The 20,299-nt window shown below is 37.3% G+C and overlaps 1 protein-coding gene across 8 annotated transcripts in view; it reads right to left on the reverse strand.

Annotated features, from left to right (window-relative positions):
• ARMC9 (armadillo repeat containing 9) overlaps window positions 1-20,299 on the reverse strand; it is a 59,779-nt gene that overhangs the window by 23,675 nt on the left and 15,805 nt on the right. For 6 of the 8 annotated variants that reach the window (XR_011002577.1, XR_011002579.1, XR_011002578.1 and 3 more), the window contains exons 10-20: window positions 16,683-16,718; window positions 11,545-11,579; window positions 10,250-10,361; window positions 9,241-9,333; window positions 7,888-7,978; window positions 6,913-7,036; window positions 5,413-5,552; window positions 4,569-4,645; window positions 3,597-3,671; window positions 2,432-2,522; window positions 1,069-1,127 (exon numbers count right to left, since the gene is read on the reverse strand). Coding sequence is in view for 3 of the 8 variants with exons in the window: in XM_068200558.1 (XP_068056659.1) it covers window positions 1,069-1,127; window positions 2,432-2,522; window positions 3,597-3,671; window positions 4,569-4,645; window positions 5,413-5,552; window positions 6,913-7,036; window positions 7,888-7,978; window positions 9,241-9,333; window positions 10,250-10,361; window positions 11,545-11,579; window positions 16,683-16,718 (933 nt within the window). In the remaining 5 variants the exon portion in view is untranslated. The remainder of the gene's footprint in view (window positions 1-1,068; window positions 1,128-2,431; window positions 2,523-3,596; window positions 3,672-4,568; window positions 4,646-5,412; window positions 5,553-6,912; window positions 7,037-7,887; window positions 7,979-9,240; window positions 9,334-10,249; window positions 10,362-11,544; window positions 11,580-16,682; window positions 16,719-20,299) is intronic. The other 2 variants (XR_011002581.1, XM_068200560.1) reach the window with 1 other exon arrangement.

Consider the following 20,299-nt stretch of genomic DNA (forward strand, 5'->3'; position numbering starts at 1 on the left):
TTAGTCTAAAAGCATGGTTTTCAGTGAATCTGTTCTGCAGTAACACTTCTAATACAAGAACAGTTTGCAGTTCTCTCACTCTCCATGTCACTGACTTCTTCAGGGCCAAACACATGCTATGAATGTATTTGCACACGTACACACACCTAAGAATGCACAAATAGTCTTTCCAGGACATTACCATAACTGTTCTTTTAAATTTCTCAAGGAAGGCTTCTCAATAAAATAAAAATGCAGTGGGGTAGATTTCCTTAAGATAAAACTCCCACATAACTGCTGACACTGTATTTTCAAGCCTCCACTGTGCACTTATGGCAATGCAGAAATGGCAACACCACCAGTGAAAACTGGGTATAACATTTCCCTCACATGATTTACATCTTGCTTTGGTTGTTAATTTAGGTGATCCAGTATGTTGTGTTGTCTACACCCATGGCTCTATGAAGACAGCTTCTTAAAATATGTTGAAATACTGGTATAGAATGCATTTATCAGCAGAGAAGGAAATACAAAGCTAATCAGCTTATATTTACTATGATATAGTTTCTCATGCTTATTTTATTTTATTTTCTCATGGGACTTATTCCTTATTTGTAATAACTGTTTCCCTTTCTTACATTCCAGCAATTTACTAAATATATTTCAAAGTTTTTAAACAGCAAATAAAGTCACAGCCTGAACAGATAATGATACCTTAAGAAAAAGTGACAACCTATTTATAAACTATTCTGGTAATATGCTTTTTTTTAACTGCATCCAATAGGTCTGTTTGAAAGCAAGATTCCTACTGCTACAGTAACTCCTCATCTCTTCACTTATGTCAAGCTATAATCCTTTAATTATCACAGAGGTGGTGAGTTGCTAAAATAAAAGAGTAGGACTTCAAATGAAGAAAAGGTAATGGAAAGAGATCCAATTTTCTTGTTAATGCAAGAATAATTAAGTAAACACAAAAACCAAAAGCAAAACCAACCAACCAGAAAACCAAAGTCTGGTTTATTGACACAAATATTTTCTTTCTAGAAGGTTAATGATTTTTCTAAAAGGTGTCAGAAAGCCTTTACTTACTTCCTCATACTCCTCTTCCTCCTCATCATCAGACACTATACTATCATTGAATGGCTCTTCTAGAAAGAAGCAAAACAAAATGGTGTCAGTTAAGTTGCACATGTACAATTTAATAGGATCTCATTATTACCTCAGTTTTACAGGAGCAAGATTTAACCTGCATCTCATACAGACATATCCTTTTCAGGACAACTATTGGAATAATTTGATCCTATAAGCATTCTACTAGAAATCACTGAAATCAATTCACATTTTGGAAAATGGCAGAAATAGAATCACTCTGGAATAGTTACTTTCTCATAAAATCCACGTTGACATCTCACTGTATTTACTGACAAGACTTGTATGAAAGTGTGTGCACTTGCAAGTTTGTCTATTTTTCAAATATTTTTTAATAAGAGACTCTACTTCTACCTACAAACACTTTAATATTATACTGCTTTTGTACATAAAAAGTTAGTACTCATGCAGAATACTTATTGTAAGTTTTGGACAAAACTATTTCCTCAGGCAGAAAGTGGCCAGGCATATGCTGGAAATCTGAAAACACATCTTACACTCCTCAATGACTCAGACAAAAGCTCTTAAAAATGCCATTTGCAGGTAGAAGAGGAGTTGTTCGATAACCCTGAAGAACAAATATTGTATAGTGGCAATACAGTGCTTAAATACTTTATTTGTTCTTTTACAAGCTAGAACTGTATGACAGGCTGTGTTCTCTTTCCAAAAGCCAAACAGAGCAGTTCAACTTGTTCTGTTTACTGCACAGAAAGATGCAACCAGAACTAATCTCCTTTTCATTATTTGCTTTCTCTTTCTTCAGTCTTCCTTTCAGTCACAGGCAACAGAAAATTGAATAAATATTCCACCTTCTCAGTCTGTATTAACAGCATTTACAACTTCGATGACCCATCAACATCCTCTCCAAAAAGGATGGTCTCTGCTCCCTATTCAGGATAAGCCATTTCACATAAAGCTACACCTCAATAGAGCAAGAGATGATCACAGACAAACCTAGTCACTAAATCCTATTTTACAAATTTCTAATGCATTTTTGCAGTTGGCAGCAGTCTCTCATTACCATCAGACCACTGGCATGAAAGAAAACAGCCAAGGTAATATTCTTTATGATCCCAAAACTTTGGAATTGTGTCTTACTCAGCCTTTTATTTCTTCTTTATTACTACAACATAAAGGAAATTTTAAAATACATTACTTTCAAATCCTGACATTCACTATTCACCCTCTCTCAGACCATCACACTATTGTTATTCTTTGAGGTTTCCAATGCCAAGTAAAAACATGAACTTTTTTGTGGCTTTTGTGAAAGATTTAAAGCTCTGATAGCTGCATGTGTTCTGACCTGAATTGAGTTGCTTGATAACAAATTCCATCTGGCGAACCATCTCTTCACTTCTTTCGTTGATAAAGCAGCGCAGAATTTCTTCCATTCCCTGGATGTAGCAGAAAGCATTGGTAGATCAGTATTTCATGTCACCACAGTGACAGAGATCTGTTAGCTAAAATACCTTTTTTTTTTTTTTTGGTCAGGGAAAACAGAGGCAGTGTGAAGCAAACCACGGTGTCCAGCTCCAAGTGTGGCACAGACAAAAGAAATACACTCTCTAGATTGCTTCGAGGCTTTAGCAGAGACATGTCCATGATGAACAGCAAATTTTTACAACAGATCTGTTGATTTTGCCTTCTGAATTCAGTACACAATAGGAATCAGAACAGGATAAAATTTGCATCTACAGAGACAACAGTGCAAGGTTCAGAGAAAGAAAGCAGAAAGCAGAACCAGCTTTGACTTCAAACCTGTTCTCTCTCTTTATGGCTTCTCATAGCCTTGATGTTGTGTCTTTAAGCATTTATGATCACTTTCAGTTCTCTGTGCTCTGTGAGGTAGAACACCTGATAACAATTCTGTCGCCATAACTCTCTGGGTTAGTTCTTAAGATACTAAGACATGCTGCTATCCCAGGAGCAGCTTGCTCAAACACAGAAGTTGAAACACAGTCATTACCATTAGACTAACTTTCAGAGGAAATCAGTTCCTAGTTCTGAAACCTTCCTCCTGCTCCCTCCCCAAATAACCATGTCTATACCAGGCAGAAGGAAAAGTAGCAAGAACTCCTTTTAGTGGTTACTCACTAGTGCAGAATGAGAATAAGGGGAAGAAGTAGCAGGTGAGATGAAAGCATCTCCTGGGGCCACAAGGAGTCTACAAAATGCTACAAGGACACACAATTCTAAAATAACACCTTTAATTTATAATTCAGACAGAATCCTTCACACTACTGGGGCTCCACTCCTAGGAAAAAGACCTGGAAATATGGCAGAAGTGTTTGAGAAATACATTCATACTTCCCTGAGGATCAAAGGGGAAGGGCCTCTTGTGGCTTCCCTTCCCAAAATGCCCTGGCTCCCACCTCACAGCCCTGCTGTGCCCTGCTCAGCAGGTCCCTGTCTGGGCCATCTCTGGCAGAGGAGTTGATTTTCATACTCAGCAAAGCAGCACTTCTTACCATTTCTTTGGCTTCTTCTCGGACAGAAGGGATGGCCAGAATACTGTACAGTACTCCATTCACGTATGACTGGACCTAAGAGGAAGAAATAGTAATACCATGAAGAAAAACTCTTACATTCCTCCCAGATGACTATCAAAATATAAGAGCAAAAGTATAAAATAACTATACGTTAAAGAGTTTAACCAGGCTAGACTGGACTTGCAAAAATTCCCACATGGGAAGCAGAGAACTTTAAGGATGCAAATATACTGTGATATGGTTGATCTAAACCAGTAGGCTGCATGCCAATTTCCCAAACAGCCCTCCCTGCTTCTGATAATGTATTCTTGCAAACTGACATAGCCGTAAGGAAAAAAAAAAAAAAAAAAGAGAGAAAGGCAGAAAAACCATTAGTTTCTGACAAACACTAATAGCAGTACAAAAAACAGGAAAACAGGACAAAGAACAGGGAAAAGTCCCTGCCAGCATGAACTCAAGACAGGCTTCAAGCATTGTAGCCTCAGGCAGGATGATAAAGCCAAAGCAGCTTCATGAATGTCACAAGTCTACTACTTTCTTATAGCATTCCTTAAAACTACAGCAAATGTGTTCCCCTGCACCTGATGTTTTGCATAATGGGTTTGCAGCACACATTGTTCATCTCATGAACGAGTCAAGCTTGAGGTGATTTGGTGCATGAAGCAGCATCAGAAACTGCAATCAAGACACATGGACTGCATGCTAACTGCATCCACAAGGTGCCATTCTCAGCTGCTGATGTTTGTTAAAGCAAGATATGCTTCTGTCTAGAAAAACCTCTGCTCAACAAAAGAAAATGTATATATTTGTGAATTCTAGGAAAAAATCATGCAACTTAATTAACGAGGGTCTAAAAAAAACCAAAATCAATTTACTTTTTACATTTTTTCCTTTCTTTTTTAAATTTTTCTTTCCACCTTTTCATTAACCCAAAGTTTGCTGTACAAATACCTTAGGATTCTCATGGTCAAGAAGACCAGAAAGAACTCTGAGCATGGGGTTTGGGATACTTGCACATATTTTCTTCCCTGCAAAGACAGAACACATAAATATGCTTGAAAAATAGAACAGATCAGAGCAAGTTTCTTTCTTACTTTTTAGAATCAGTATTAGTTTGCACAGAGCAATACTGTTTTTTGTTCCTGACAAATGCTGTTCAGCATTACTGAGTTGAAATCAGTGAAGTTACTCTGGATTTATGCAGTTGTAGTCTTGGACAGGATGCAACACAAAGGGAATTTAAAGATTGAACAAAGGCATTTTTTTGCTTACAAGATGATGATTTTTCACCCTTACTTTCCTTTTTAAAAGGAAATTTAATTTATGCTCTTTTTAAGTCTCTTGGACACAGATAGGATCTTACTCTCTTGGGGGGAATCTCTGCTTTGTAGAAGTGAAGGCAAGGTGAAGGTTAAGCTCCTCACTCACCCTTACTGCTCAACCCAGTTCTTTCTGTTTACAAAGAAATCTCTTACACAGATCCTGTAAGTGGACACAAAGTGTCTTTTGAAAAGTGGGCCTGGAATGTAGCAGTGGCAGCCTTCACATACTAATATAAAAAATAATCAAATCTTATAGGGTGCCATTGCTTAATTCTTTAGAATTCCCATAACTGGAATTCTTGGGGAAAAAAATGTGCTCAAAAGCATTGGTTATAACACTCAAATATCTCTGGTTGTGGTTCCTGCTGCTGATTGTAGTCACTTGAAAGAATCCTGGTAAAACAGGAAAGAAAGATTAACAATCTTGCCTATCTATTTATTGGAATAAGGTTGTAATTCAAAATGTAAGACACCTGCACTCCGCAGACAAAGATTCATGAGCAAGGCAGCACAGTACTCCAGGTTGTAATCAGACAGGCAATCTGGGTCTATTAGAACATCAACCAGCCAGAAAATGAGCCCATCTTTGATCATAGCTGACTGCAGTGTGCGCCTAGGATTAAAAAACAAAATCAGATCACAAATCACAAACGTCAGATCACAACATAAATAGTTTTCATATATATTTATAGCCAGTACAAGCACATTAAAAATACACTAGCCTGCCAAAAAAAAAATCCCTAAACTACCTGTTTTGGCAGAATCACTAAACTAAGTAATTAACAAAGCCTGAAGAAACTGAAGATGCAGATTCCCATATGGTTAGAGGACTAAAACATTGTTGGATAGATTGGGGGGGGCTTTGTCTTTTATTTCATTTTGTTCTTTTTAAACCTGTGAACTGCTGAGGTAAATTTCTTAATTGTTTTCTAAGGCTTCTTACTCCAGCTAAAATGGCATTTTCAATTGTCTTTTAAAATTAGTTTAAAAAGCCAGCTACACACAACAGATCCATAAAACAAATTAATTACTTCTTCTGTCATAGGTAGCCATAGCACTGTAGCACTTTTGTACTGTCAATTTGACAAATGAGGTCTTTTGCCTGAATCTATTTGCACTTTTCTCTAGAGATTCTTAAATCTCATGCTCTTTTAACTCAACTTGTCGTTGCCCTCAAAGACCATGCTGAATAAAGTGCCAGGTGGCCACACATGATCTACAATAAAAATTTTACACTTTACAATTGCAGCAGGTCTATGGCCTGGACTAAGCAAAACAAGGGAGCATCTGACCACATGTTAAAAAAAGTTTCTCTTATGTCAAGTATCTGGAATTGACCTTCTATAAGATTGTTACTTTTTAGAAAATAAAAAACTTCCTAATTTTCAGTATTCCTCCTGACTGCTGTGAAAACAGTGTTCCTCAGATCATATTTATTTGATAAAGAGAGCATGCCCTTTACTGCTTTTGCATTTTTGCATTTTTGCATTTCTTTTGGGGTGGGCACTTGATTCAGACTGCTAAAGCAAAAGTAAGAAACAAGACAGCCTGTGCATAGACAGCTCCAGGAAAGGGGGTCAACAGGATAAAGATGAAATCCCTGAAAAATGTTTGCAGAAAGCATAATGAAAACCTTATGCTTTGGAATGTAACACAACTCTTTTTTTCCATGTAGGATAGTCAGAGCTTCCTACATTAAGATTTTCACTTTCTTCAGTTAAGGAACACATACAAAGCACACAAGGCTGTGGCAGGAGATGCACTTGAGCCTTGAAAGCTGGTAGGAAGTCAGGTTAATTCAGTCAGCAAAACTGAGTTCTCCTCCATAATAAGTGACATTGCTTTCATCAGCCATCAGGGGTTCTGATGATTGTTATGGGAAAATCAAGTGCTCTTCTTTCCTCCCTGAACAGAGCCTAACTAGCCTGCATTTCCTCCCCTGCTGTCACCACCACACGCTGTGCTTTCATCACCTGAGGCTGAATTTCTGCAGAGCCCCCAGAACATTCTCCCATGTAAGAGAATCCTTGTCTTCAGCTTTCAGTCTGTCCTCCAGCATTTGCAGCAATGTTGGGTTCTGAGAAAGGTAGGCACGACCTGGTGCAAAAAGCGATGAAAGAACAGATGCTGAGATAGCAGCTATGACAGAAAAGCTCCCTCTCTTTGGAAAAGTAAGCAGGATTGACCTCAGTTTCCTCTTGACAAGCCACAAACTTGTGCCAAGATCCAAACAAACCTGCAGAAAGTTGTGTAGCAGACCACTTGCACTCAATCCAGACACTTGGGGTATTAGAGGTCCACACTTGCCAAATCAGTACCACACAGAATCCACTTTGAGTATATGCTTCCTGATCTATCAGTTTTGTACAATCAAGAAAAACAACAGAAATGTCCAAGGAGCTTGGAAAAGTCAGGTTCTCTCCTGCTACTGACTACAAATGAGATTTCAGTGCAATACTTAGTTCCAAAAATAGCAGCAAACCAAGAGCTAATTTGGGACAGACAGAGATATATATGCACCTGGATTGTTAGCAGGGATGCACAAAGATTTATTCAGGTGAGGACCAGGAAAATGCAGGAGCCACAGTAGTTACTGTTGCACAGCCTGGTAGCAGATCTGCCCACAGGAAACCTAATTAATGGGGATTTTTTACTTTAACCCTCATGGAGAAACTGAAGACTCTATTAAAGGCAGAATCTGAGTAAGTTCCCATACAGATCACAAATCATTAAAACAAGTCAGAAATACTGAATATACAGTGTCAAAATGAAAACTTTCCAGATACTGAAAACCTGTTTTGAATGCACGTAACAAAACAGAGTGAGTCCTACATAAAGGGTGCAAATAAGGCTCCAAATTTCCACATGCACTGACATGCACTTGTGAAGCACCAATAAGACAGCATTATATGAAAATGCTATCTTATTTTTTGCAGTGAATCTTTTACCTTCTATCAGTGAAGCAAAAGCATTGATGAGCCTTGCCATATACTGTCTGACTACCTCACTCTTAGAATATAATAATTGGAGGACACTTCTCTGAAAAAGAAAGCAGATGTTAATAAATCACAGAGAAGGAAAACACAAAAGTTAGTCTTCTACAATGTTTTAAAAACTTCATTAAACTTACATAGAAAAAAACCAAACCCTTTGAAAGCCTACTGATTAGTCAGTAGGATGTACATTTTAATTTTTTTTTATTGGCAGGGGACTGAAGGAGAGATGGACAATAAACAAACAGGCAAATTACAGCTTCTCATCTGAGTCTGTTAAAACACCATTAAACTCTATGGTGTAGAGTGGAAGTTATATAGCGCCAACAAAGTCCAGTTAAAGCTGGTACCTAAAATTAACATTCAGTCAGTGACAAAAAAACACCACAAATCAAACAACTTAGTTTTGGTGATAAACTTAATTGCAGTAATATTACCTGAATAGGAACGCTTTTCTTTGACAGCAAAGAACGTGGGAAGCAGCTCAGTAACTTACCAACACCACCACACTGAAATTATTTCTAATCTGGTTTATTTCAGGCTTTACATATAACTTCCTTCTTACAGAAATTTAGAGGGAGAAAAACTGATGGTTGATTTAATAATCCTTTATGTTTCCTAGTGGTACAAGTGACTGTTGCAAAGACAATGAAGCCACAATAAACCAAGTAGGCTCAGTGCCTTGAACCGCTGGGAAACTCAATTATGCACAGAAGGTACTACAACCAATGAAAAAAGTTGTGCTTTTCTTAGCAATGGTACTGGGTTATCAGGGACTGAAACAACTTTTCAAAATAAACACACTAGCAACTCCCCTTTCTAAAGAAAGGAGCCAATCCACTTCAAACTCAAAGAAACACAGTTGATCATTGCAGGTGCACAATGACACATTCCATAGTGGCATTGGGACTGAAGTCCTAATTTAGTTCTTATCTTAGATCACTGAAATGAATTGAGTGTATTATTTAACAATACACAATCACTCAAAAAGAGACACAGGATCTGATAACCAAGACTTAAAGGGCATAAGGCTTCAGTTCAACTCACAGAAGTGAAGCACAGGGAGGTGACAAGCTTTCATTTGTCTACAAGAACTGTGTCTACACTAAGAGCTCTTGTAATGCAAACCTTTGCCATCGACATTTAAAGACTGGGATGCAGAACCTAAATGTATCACCCAATTTTGGCACTACTACCTTTTTATCCTTCTCTTCCAGAGAGCAATAATATTTTATGATCAGCACTTCATAGACATAAATGAGCAGTATCACACAGAAGTTGGACAACTGACAACTCAGTTCAGCTGACCTGACAGTTGCTGTGGCAATCTAGGAGGTCATTACTGATGTAGGCCTGCATGATAGTGTCTCTCTGTTCTCCAGGATATGATGTTGTCAAGCGCTAAAATGAATAACAACATAAATAAACAAGTTTAAAAAACACACAAAAAGACAAAATTATGGATTGATGACCCCTGGAGATTTTAAAGGTGCTGATATTCTATAGCTGAGAACCTCTTTCATGGGGAGCAGTAATTCAACCTCAGTGGCCTAAGGGAAAGAGATGAAATGAACTGACCTGACTTCAGCTCTGTGATCCATTACAAAACTGTTACTTGGGAGCTATCATCACTGTCCATACAGGAAGGATACAGAATTACTTCCCATAAAGTTAAAAAAGCCCCACAGATGTGGTGCTTTTCTTAAACATCTAAGACAGAGCATTGGGCTAGAAGTACTTTTGGTCAGAACAAACAGACTGTTTTTATGTGAAAACGGACACTGAAACTTGATCAGAATTCCACTGTTAGCATCTTTCATGACTTTGAACACTCCAGCTTCCTTTTCAGCAGGAAAATGTAACTTCCTGTTGTCACCCGTAATTTTTCTGAAATGTCATTACTTGACCCAAGTCAACCAAAAGGTAGGCTCCTGTAAATACCTTGATTATAAAGGAAAACTGTTCAATAGAGTCAGGTATGTCTTGGATACAGCAGTATTTATATAAATATAAACCAAAAGGATACATGGAAAAAGGAACTGCCTAAAACAACAATTTCTTTGAAAGCACATCAGAAATTATTTCTACTGAATATCCCAGAAATCTGGGAATTCTTCATGTGAGGAATCTGTCTCTCCTCAGATAGGAAGACACTGCTACACTACAAATAGACACCTCCTGCCTGGGCTGCCTTCATCATCTCAACAGCCTTAGCAAGCTTCACCAACAGGAATCTGCCTGTCATGCTGAACTCATCACCAGAACAACCATGTTGTTTGCTAAATGGATTTAGTTGTGGATGCCTCCCTGTCCTTACCCAGCGCAGAGCCTGCAGTAAGAGGGCCTTGAGACGATCACTCCCTGTAATCAAATCTTTCTTCAGCTTCTCATAATCCAGAGAGGGCAGCAATGGCACATCCTGTATCTTCCTAAATGCAAAAGGAAAAGACAGTCATCAAAACTCTCTCTCCTCATTCAGTGCAGCTGATGTTACTGAGGTGAGAAGAGCCAAAACAGGAAGTCTGCTTCAGGAAAAGAACTTTCACATTTTCACGCTTTTATCACTTTTATTACCATTATAGTCTTAGAACAACAGACTTGTTAAATTTGGGGTTATTTCTTACCTACACATGCAGCTCGTTTACCATCATAACTTGCAGACAGTAAACTGACAAGAAGACAGCTGATGATCTGAGCTTTTTACTGGCACAAAACAGTACAGTAACATCCTTTTTTCCCCTTCTCTACTGGACCACAGGGACATGAGGGCAGCAGCTCGTGGCTCTTGACACAGTTACAAACAGATGCAGTAAAAAGCTGCAGCTCCAGGTCCACCTCTGAGCCCTCATACACACAGAAATGTCTTCTCCAAGGCAAAGGTGGTGTGGGCTGAGTGGATTTTTACAGCCTGGAGTATGCTAGCTTAACATGAGACTTAATACAGGACTACTTTCTGTGCATCAATACCATCTTGCTGTTTTAATATTTAACACTGCAATAGAAGTTTCCCTTAAGAAAACTGCTTCCAGTCAGTGTTTCAGTCTTAATATTTAAATATAATCCACTAAAATGTTTTAGTATCTTCCCATCCTACCACTTTTCAAAACAAATTTTATGTCCTAGGTAAAATTGTCCCATTATCTTGCAAACAACAGGATAAAAACAGTGTCTCAAAAATTTAATAAAACTTCACATTGAAAATACCATCTCTATTCAGTATTATATGCCAAAATTTATTAAGTCAGACACAAAAAAATTAAAGTTAAGGCACCCAAAAATCCATATTAGTGATTCCCCATTTTCCTGGATTTGTGAGAATCAAACCAATTACAACCATAGGACTGAAATATGTGGTAGCACTAAAAATACAGCAACAACCTCACATGTGTGGAATGGCAGATTTACTGGATGGGTTTAGAACATTCTGCTGAAATTAGAACATTACCGGAGCTGCTCAGCAGATCACACAATATTTGCATCAATGTTCACTGAGGTCAGAGGAAGCACAGAGGAGGAGTGAGTCCCATTTGCAGACAACTGACAGTGTGTACTTCAGTTTACAAACCCCTCCTCTTCTACAGACAGAAATGAAGCTCAGCAACAAATACTTACATAGAGGATAAAGATGCTCTTAACAGCGTGGAAGCCTGAATCACAAAAAAAAAGAAAAAATGAAATTACAGCATATAAATCCAAATTCCACTTAATGTTATTAATGAGGACCAAAGTGAATTCTTTCATTAGGATTCTGCAGTTCTTTTCCTATAAGAACCTGTGCTAAAAACCAGAAACACAGCTAAAGAAAGAATACTTCAGTGTTTATCTTTCTTTTCCCTTAAAAGGGGACCTTTTTCAGGTCAAAATCTCTTTTGTTATGATCTGGCTATATTATCCTCACCCACATACTCCACAAATTACCTGTGCTTGAAGCATTAAAAAAAAAAAAAAAAAAGACTAGAAAGTATTATCTGAGCCTGCTGAGGAAGGTGAAGAACTTGCTAAGCACGTTCACTGACTTCATAAATTTTCATACCTTTAAAATTGCAATATTTCACTGGAGATCTAGCATGCATTACTGCATATAAATTTGCTGTAATCCTTTGCTCCAACACTAATGTTATCAAGTGCCTGCTGCTATCAAAACATGCCCCTATATATAATTATTAATATGTAAAGACAAGACTATTTATTCTGCTATGGATAAAACTAATATGAAATAGTGTGCCATTTCTTAGTTCTGCCTAGGATATTCTAATTAAATCCTGGATATTTCTTCTCTGATGCAGGGTGACACAGTGCCTGAGCAGGCACCACTGTGCAACAAGGAACACCAGCACCATATAAAAGTTCCACATGGAAGCTGTCTGCCTCAGTAAATATTTTTTGCTAGACTTAACTGTAGGTAAGCAAAGAAGCAGCAATTCTGGCATAAGAATGCTTCATGTCATGCATTCTGATGTCAACTACATGCTGTATTTGCAGAATATTCAATATCATCTCTTTGTACTGATCTCTCTGCTAAAAATCTCTCATTACCACTTATGCCTGTAAAACTGGTCTTCTTTCCTAACTGAACCTCTTTCAATGGGAACCATATAATCAATGTCTATTGTCAGATTTAAAACTGGGATTTAGGAGACAAAAAGTATGAAATACCATAGAGAATATTGAATTACACCAACTGACATATTCTTGAAAACAACCTCATTGTATCCTTGTAATACAAGGAACTGCTCTCTTCGATGTGAAATAAGCTTATATGCACTTTGAAAAGCATTTTATATTATGTCAGTGAATGACTTATATACAATAAACAGGTCATACACCTCAAAAATAAACTGTCTGGACCAGCAGTTCTCACATCATAGTTTATCTTACACAATACAAAATTCTTTCTAAGTGTCATATCTGCCCCTAGACTGTTATGCCCCTGTTCATTTTCCTTAGCATTTTCGAGAAGTATAAAGAGTTTTGTTTAAATAAAACTGTTTTCCCAGTCAAAACCTAAAACCTTGTAGATGCATGTGCAGTGAAATCACAAATCACTTTTGTTGCTTCTGTCAGCACCTTTCTCCTTTGTCCATTAGGGTAAATGGAAGAAAGTGGCTATAGCACTTGAATGCAAAAAAATTACAGAGCCCTTGAGATGGAAGGTCGAACAGAGAATAGCAGTGCATAAAGAAACAGAGCAGGGCACTAGGGCTATACAGATGCATATAAAGATTCTCTGCTTCTCAATAAAGGTTTTTTTACACACCTTTTGCTGTCTTAGAAAGAAAAATGTGCTCCAACCAAAATCTAACCAGAGGATAACTGCTTAAGATACACGTATCACTCTTCTATACAAATAAAACTTTTTGGCAAGTGTAGGATTTTGCAAGCTTCTATAAAATTTCAAACTACAGAAACTTTAATTGGAAAAACATTCAGATCAAATAGGACAAGGTCCTATTAATTCCCAAATTACTTTTTAAGCCAGCAGATGGAGCACAGCAAGGTATTTAGTATGGTTTCCTTCTGTACTCTTCCTACACCAAAAAGGCACCAGAGAGTGAGGCAAGCCCTGCACTGGGGCTCTGAGGGCAGAACCACTGAGCTGAAAAACTTCTGGTCACTTTGCTGATCAGACCCAGTTTATCAGTCTAGAACCTGCACAGGAGGAAGGAAGTTCTGTCAGGCTTTTGGTGTTTCTGGGAAAGCAATAAGGATAAAGTTCATATTACATCAGGTTCAATCATCAAGGCTAAACAGGAATGGAGAAAGATTTGGGGGGCTTATTTGTTCTTCACTGCACTGTCATTTCTCAATCTGACTACAGTCAGCACCACTGATAAGCACAAAGAATGCAAGCATGTTACAGGCAGAGGTTTCCTTTCTTCCTTTTCATCTGCATTATTGCCATTAGTCATAAGTAAGCTAATCTGTATCTGTGGCACGCAGAGTAAGGCATTGCCTCAGCAGACACACTTCTAGTCCTGATTCAGCCACCAACTGCAGACAGAATCCAAACACATCATTTCATCTCTGGGCCTCAATTTTTCTCATCTGAAAAGCAGATACAGGAATCAATCTCTTGAACAAGCTGGGTTTTGAGATCTACCAATGAATGGCAGAGTGCAAGAGCTAAAAATTATTATTTTGCTATTAAACAATTGAATGCTTATAGCATAATCACCATAAACAGAAACTATTTAGTAGCTCCTCTTCTCATATTTCTTAGATTACAAGATTTATTTCCTCAGCATTTTCTCCCTAGCCCTTCCCTCAGTCTTTCCTGTAACAGGTTAATCATAATTTTAACCTTTTGAGTGACAGTACACCTTAGATTGTCAATGAAAGGCAGAGTGTGAAAACCTGTGGTGAACATGTTCCTATGTCCCAACACGCATAGACTTCATCTTGAAAAACATACATTTAATGCAAAACCTATCTTTGGAGAGATCATTTGTCATAACTGAAAGACATGCAGAAGCTCAGTGTCTTAAGGAAATAGAAAGAAACACATGAAAAAACAGCCCAAGCATAGCTCATTCTGGTAGGATCATGGGTATGACTTATGTTTGTGTTGGTTCTTGCCAAAGCCAAACCAGGTGCCACATTAAGTCAAATAATTCTGTCACAATGCACGTTAGCCACAGATGGCATCCCTTTATTTTTGAACAAAGACAGGCATGAATATGAACAGCATGGAATAAACCAAAGTTCAAAGGGAAAAAAAAATTCAATATTTATAAAAGAAAGCAGATGCACTTCATGTGCAAGCCAAAACCACAACTGATTTTATCAAATACTGCAGCCCTATATTCAAGCCATATCCCCTTTGCTGTTTGATGTATATATTCATAATATGCTGAAGGCAAAGCTGAAAGCCAGATTCTGTCCTCAGTTCCCACTCTGAAAAAGTGCTGTAAGAATTCAGTGCAAATTCAGTGCAGATTCTGGATTAATAATCAATGATATGTGATGAATATGTAAAGACTAAAACCAAAATTTGAGCAGATTTCTACAAATCATCAGAACTCACAAACCTATGTTGAGTTCATTTGTTACACACCAATAACAAGAAGACTGCTCCACACAGCCTGTGAGGGATTAGAGCCTGAGCTTGTGTAACCTGGCAGACCTACTGGGGCTATGCAAAGTCTTATTTCATAAGAAGATCTGGTTTTAATTTTTTTTCCTACTTATACTAGAGGTATGCTGTTATGAAAACTTCCCACTTGCCATCTAACACAGGTTCTCTAACTCATCTGATGTGTACATTAAAAAGTCACACAGTAATACTGTGTGATAATGTAATGACAACACAAATGTCAGAAAGAAGTATAAAATACTATACATTAACAGTGAGGGAAGCTGAAAGCTACCCATATATTCAAGAAATACCTCAGAATCAGAGTCAGTTGTTTTATAAACAACTCTGCACAGTAAACTACTACATTCTACATTGTATAAAGTTACATTTAACTAATGCTTTATACTAATCTGTATAAGGAAAAAGTTTTTCTTCATTAAAAATAATTTGATTCATAATTGCTCATCTGTCATCAACCTTTCTCAATCTCAAAACAGGGTATTATATAAAGGAACAAAATGCTTAACATCAAGCAGAAAGTGTCCATTATGAACATTCATGTCACCAATGGGAACAGGTTGATTGATACAGGTGATCTTTCACCATAGGTGGATGTGGGTAGTGTTCTCTACATCAAGATAAAAAGAAGTATGTAAGGAATAGTCCATTGCATTCAATACTTCTATGACTATTTCTCAAAATATAATTTTGTTCTAAGTGGAAAGTTGAATTTACTTTAAGGGTTTACTTTAATTCCAGGTGATATATATGTTTGAAATTTAGGCAGCTTTTCTTGAAAGACAAAATCTTGTTTTACCTAAAGAAAGTGATAAAAATATAAATACGTATTATTTTAAATAAATTTTTAAAGAAAGTGATAAAATTATAAATAAGTATTATTTTAAATTGACTGGCATCTTTCAGAACTGGTGTCAATCACTTTTATGAATTGATTACATACTGAGTTACTTAGAAGTAGACTGATTTCCTTTCTTCATAAAGAATGCACTGATTATGGGCAAAATTAGATACTTATGGTGTGCTTGTAGTATTGCCAGAATACAAACTTCCATCTGGGTTACAGAAGTCACAGGCAGTACAGAGAATATAATTTTGTGTTTTCAGTGAAAGTGTATCATTTTAACTGTGTGAAAGAATTTCATAATCTTTACTACCAAAAGGAAGCTTGACTTTAGGAACAAAAAATACAAATATGTAGAATACAACACCCCTCTGAAGAGCATGAATCAACTTGCTGAATTATCTTGAGCAGTAATATTTATTTGCTTTGCCAAAGGTGTTGTGGGGTCAGCTGGTTTTGGCACACTTCAGAGAGAATGTATACTGTACACAGATGATCCCATGGAAGAAACAATTGCTTTCTGCATGCTATAAGAAGCTGTGTTTCACATGAAAGTTGTGAACAAAGCTGCTCTTATGTTGACATGCTGTGTTATGTGCATTATGAAGCCATAAGGTTATCCAGAACATTTATTCCATTCCCCATGCAGAATTTCCAAGCCCTGCACATTTTCTGGCTCTTCATAAAGCATACAGTTAATGTCATGACAAGTTAAAATGCAGGGAAAATTGCTGCACGTTGTGAAATGAAGAGAAATACAGACTGTGGCAGACTGAGCAGGCAATGTGAAAGGAAATAAAGATAGACACTTACATATCCGTCATCACAAGGGCTCATAGAGTAATATCCCTTTATAGGCAAACAGACACACATTGAAATAAAGAAGATTAAAAAAAAATAAGTTAACAGAAATAAATCACAGAGAAATGCACAGTTCTAAAAAAACAACTGACAGAAATTAGCTAAAAATTAACAGACTATTAGCTTTGAAAAGAAAAGTATAAACACGTTCTCCCAATCCTCATACTTGTATGTCTTAGAACTGAAATCGCTGTGTCTCTCCTGTGATGTATTTGGAAGTTCTCCTCTCAACACCTGGCAAACACACCTAGTCTGCACATTGTTCCACACTGTCAGAGTCAGAACAGCTACACACAAATCACTGACAAATTGAATATATGGCAGGAATATATGACCTCACAGGAATATATGACCTGTGAGGCAACCAAGAGAGACACCCTGAACATGGCCTGGATCAGAAGACCTCAGCTTCTGAGAAAGAACCTGCCACTATTCTCCACACTTGCTTTAACTGGAGTTTCTGACCAGCACATAACAAAGAATGAGAGAGACAATTTAAGGTGTTTCAGCAGTGTTATCAAGTCTTCATCCCAAAAGGTTCCAGGCATAAACTAAGGAAGTTTCTGGAGGGAAACCTAGTATGTAGTTACTGAAATAAAGAATGGTGCTAATTCATGGTTTGAGTAGTTTAGTACAAAATATGCCATGTTCTCCTTAATTAGACTAAAATACTTAGAACAGCTTTGTATCTAAAAAGAACAGTCTTAATTAAAAATAAAAGTACACAGTTCAACACAATGAAATAAGACTGACATGAATTATTCGCTTCCAATTTTTTTGTGCAAACCTGTCAGTACTTACTTTAGAGGACATATTTGTACACATGAATAAGCACATAAACACCCTATTTAGCATGCTGCTTTTTAATAGACATATACAGCCTTACACAGAAGACATAAGAAACTTGCTACTCCTCACTGTAAGCAGAAAATAAAGTTATTTTTATTCTTTAACCAATTTTAAAAATCTGACATTTTTCTTTTTATTACCATGATACTTAGAATTCCCTGATGTGAATGATTACTTTAACTTTCATGGTGCTATACACACATACAGACAGTTCCTGGCAAAGACAATTTAAAATTAAAGACAAAGGATGACATCGATAGACACCAATAAGTGAGCAAAAGAAACCAGGAGATAAACTGCATCATGATGAGAGACAATTCAACACATGCACAACCTAAGCCAGTGAAAATGGATGTAGGCATCAAGACAAAAGATGACATTAAAGTAAAGTTTTAAAATTAAAGGAAATCACAAAAAGTTGGACAAGACAACCTTTCCAAGTCCCTTCCAAACTGGGCTATTCTATGATTTGAGGACAGAAACTGGAAAAGTTTGTGGAAACCCCTACTGAAGGCAATACCTTACCCTTAAAGAGTTCATGTAAACAAAAAACCTTGCAGCAACTTGTGAAAAGGGCATTATATACTGTATCAGCAGGAAAAAAATTAACAACTTCTTGCTTTCCTGAAGAGGTAGGCTTGTTTCTTCTTTTCCATACATAAATGGGAACATATAAAAATAATCCCATGGTCAGAGATGCAGAAAACTGATTGTGTTATCCAAAGAAAGGCTAATTTAGGGTAGATGCTGTTTGCTGCAATGTGCACTTTAATTTTAAATGAAAGAGCAAACATCTGCATAATAATGCCTGGTGAATTCACTCTGAATGGTTTAGAGAGTAATTAAAAAAAACCAAAATAAAAACCTTCTGTTACCCTCATCCTAGGTTTCATGGTCTGCTGCTGCAAAAATTTCATAAGTAAGAAATGGAATACTTGCCACCAACTATTACAGCTTGATGGCAAGTGCACAGTTGCAGTAAAAACCATGTTTGAGGAAAAAGCAAAGAGTACAAGAAAAATAGGAGCCCATAACAGTCATTACAACTATCCCAAAAATAATTTTAAAAAAGTCTTCCTTGTTCACAATTTGTAAGTGACAGTTTAACTTTCCAGAGGAGCTGGTAATTTTGTCCAGTGACAGAACTTAAAAAATCCACCCCACTACTTTTCCACAGCTTCAAGAGCGGTATCAAAAGAGACCCAAAACTTGCAAGGGACATTAATTCACCTAATTGTAGCTACGAGTAAATATAATCAGAATGAATAGCAGCAAAAACATAATGGGTATTTATTCTATTCCATGACACAGGTGCAATACATGCAAACAACTCTACAGCTTTCAGGTCACAGAAAGATCCTCCAGTGGTTAACACCTATCTCTATTATTGACAGAAAGTGCACATCTGAAGAAGCAGTTCTTGTTTTGCCTGTAATCCAAAATTTAGAGAATCTTATTACTTTATACCTAATCCAAAATATCCCAGGAGGGTGTACACCTTACTTCAATCAAAAAAAAACAAACTGGTTTTGGGTTTCAGACTTGAGTTTGTGCTACTTTTGGTGAGGTGTGAAGGTACTGTGTTTGTGATAAAAAGCCAGAATCCTCTTGGCTTCAATGTGTATTGAACAGAAAACTGCAGGCATCAAAAACTACAACCCCTGCTTCTTATCCATCAGACAAATCAAGACTAGGAAAGGAAAATCGTAAAAAAAAATATTAAAATGTGACTTATCTCAAGAGTGTTAAAAATATAAGGGACTGTGATAGTCCTGTAATAGATTACTGTACTTGAAAGTATACTTTTCAAATTTAGCATTACCCACATCAGTTCCCTGTCCAAAGGAACACTAAGAAGTCAGGAATCTATTAACTCCTCAAATAAATGTTTCTTCAGCTTGTCAGACCTGCTGCTCTGATCTTCCATTCTTAAATCCACACCTTCTGCTCTGACAATTCTCTCTGGTTTCTTATCTCCCAATTCAGGACCACACATGTCAAATGACATGATGGAAGGTGGAGATAACATTCAACTGCAGCTAAGAGAAAAACTTTAGGGTGAAACGGGGCTTTAGAGGCCTTGGAAAGGTCTCCCAGCTGTAACAGCAGTGTGACCTCTCTCCCACTGCACGAAGCAGATGCATCCTGTTAATGGATTGTAGATCAGGCTCACAAGCTGACCCAGGAAGTCACAGAGCAGGCAAGAGACATGGAGCTGTTCTGCAAAAGAATGAGATCCAATCCAGCTCACCAGAGAACACAAAGCTGACACCAGAAGCTCTTGCTAAGAAAGATTTCAGGGAAGATTACAACCGAAAACTCTTTTGGCTGTCATTGCCTCAGGTCTTAAAGCCAGCTCAGTAAGACTTGCCTCTGGGATTTGTTCTCCCGATACAAAATTCTTCCACTTTGAAAGGACAGGCCTTCAGCCATGGTGGAGGGCAAGCCAGGGAGCTGATATTTGCACATTAACAACTGATACAGGTCACCTTGATCATCATTTCAAAGCCTGAGACCTCACAGCTTTCTACTACACAATATGACTTTTTCCAACATTAAAAGTTGAGCACAATGTACTGGGAACAAAATCAAGTTTGCATACAAATAATGCTACCAAGGATATAATCCAAGTTGTACTCCTTAATTTCCTTGGACAAGATTTCATTTTGGTTACAGTACTCATATAATCCTCCTTCCCAGTGTAACTAAAAACTACCAGT

The sequence above is a fragment of the Anomalospiza imberbis genome, chromosome 10, assembly GCF_031753505.1.
Source record: "Anomalospiza imberbis isolate Cuckoo-Finch-1a 21T00152 chromosome 10, ASM3175350v1, whole genome shotgun sequence".
NCBI classification, from domain to species: Eukaryota; Metazoa; Chordata; class Aves; order Passeriformes; family Viduidae; genus Anomalospiza; species Anomalospiza imberbis.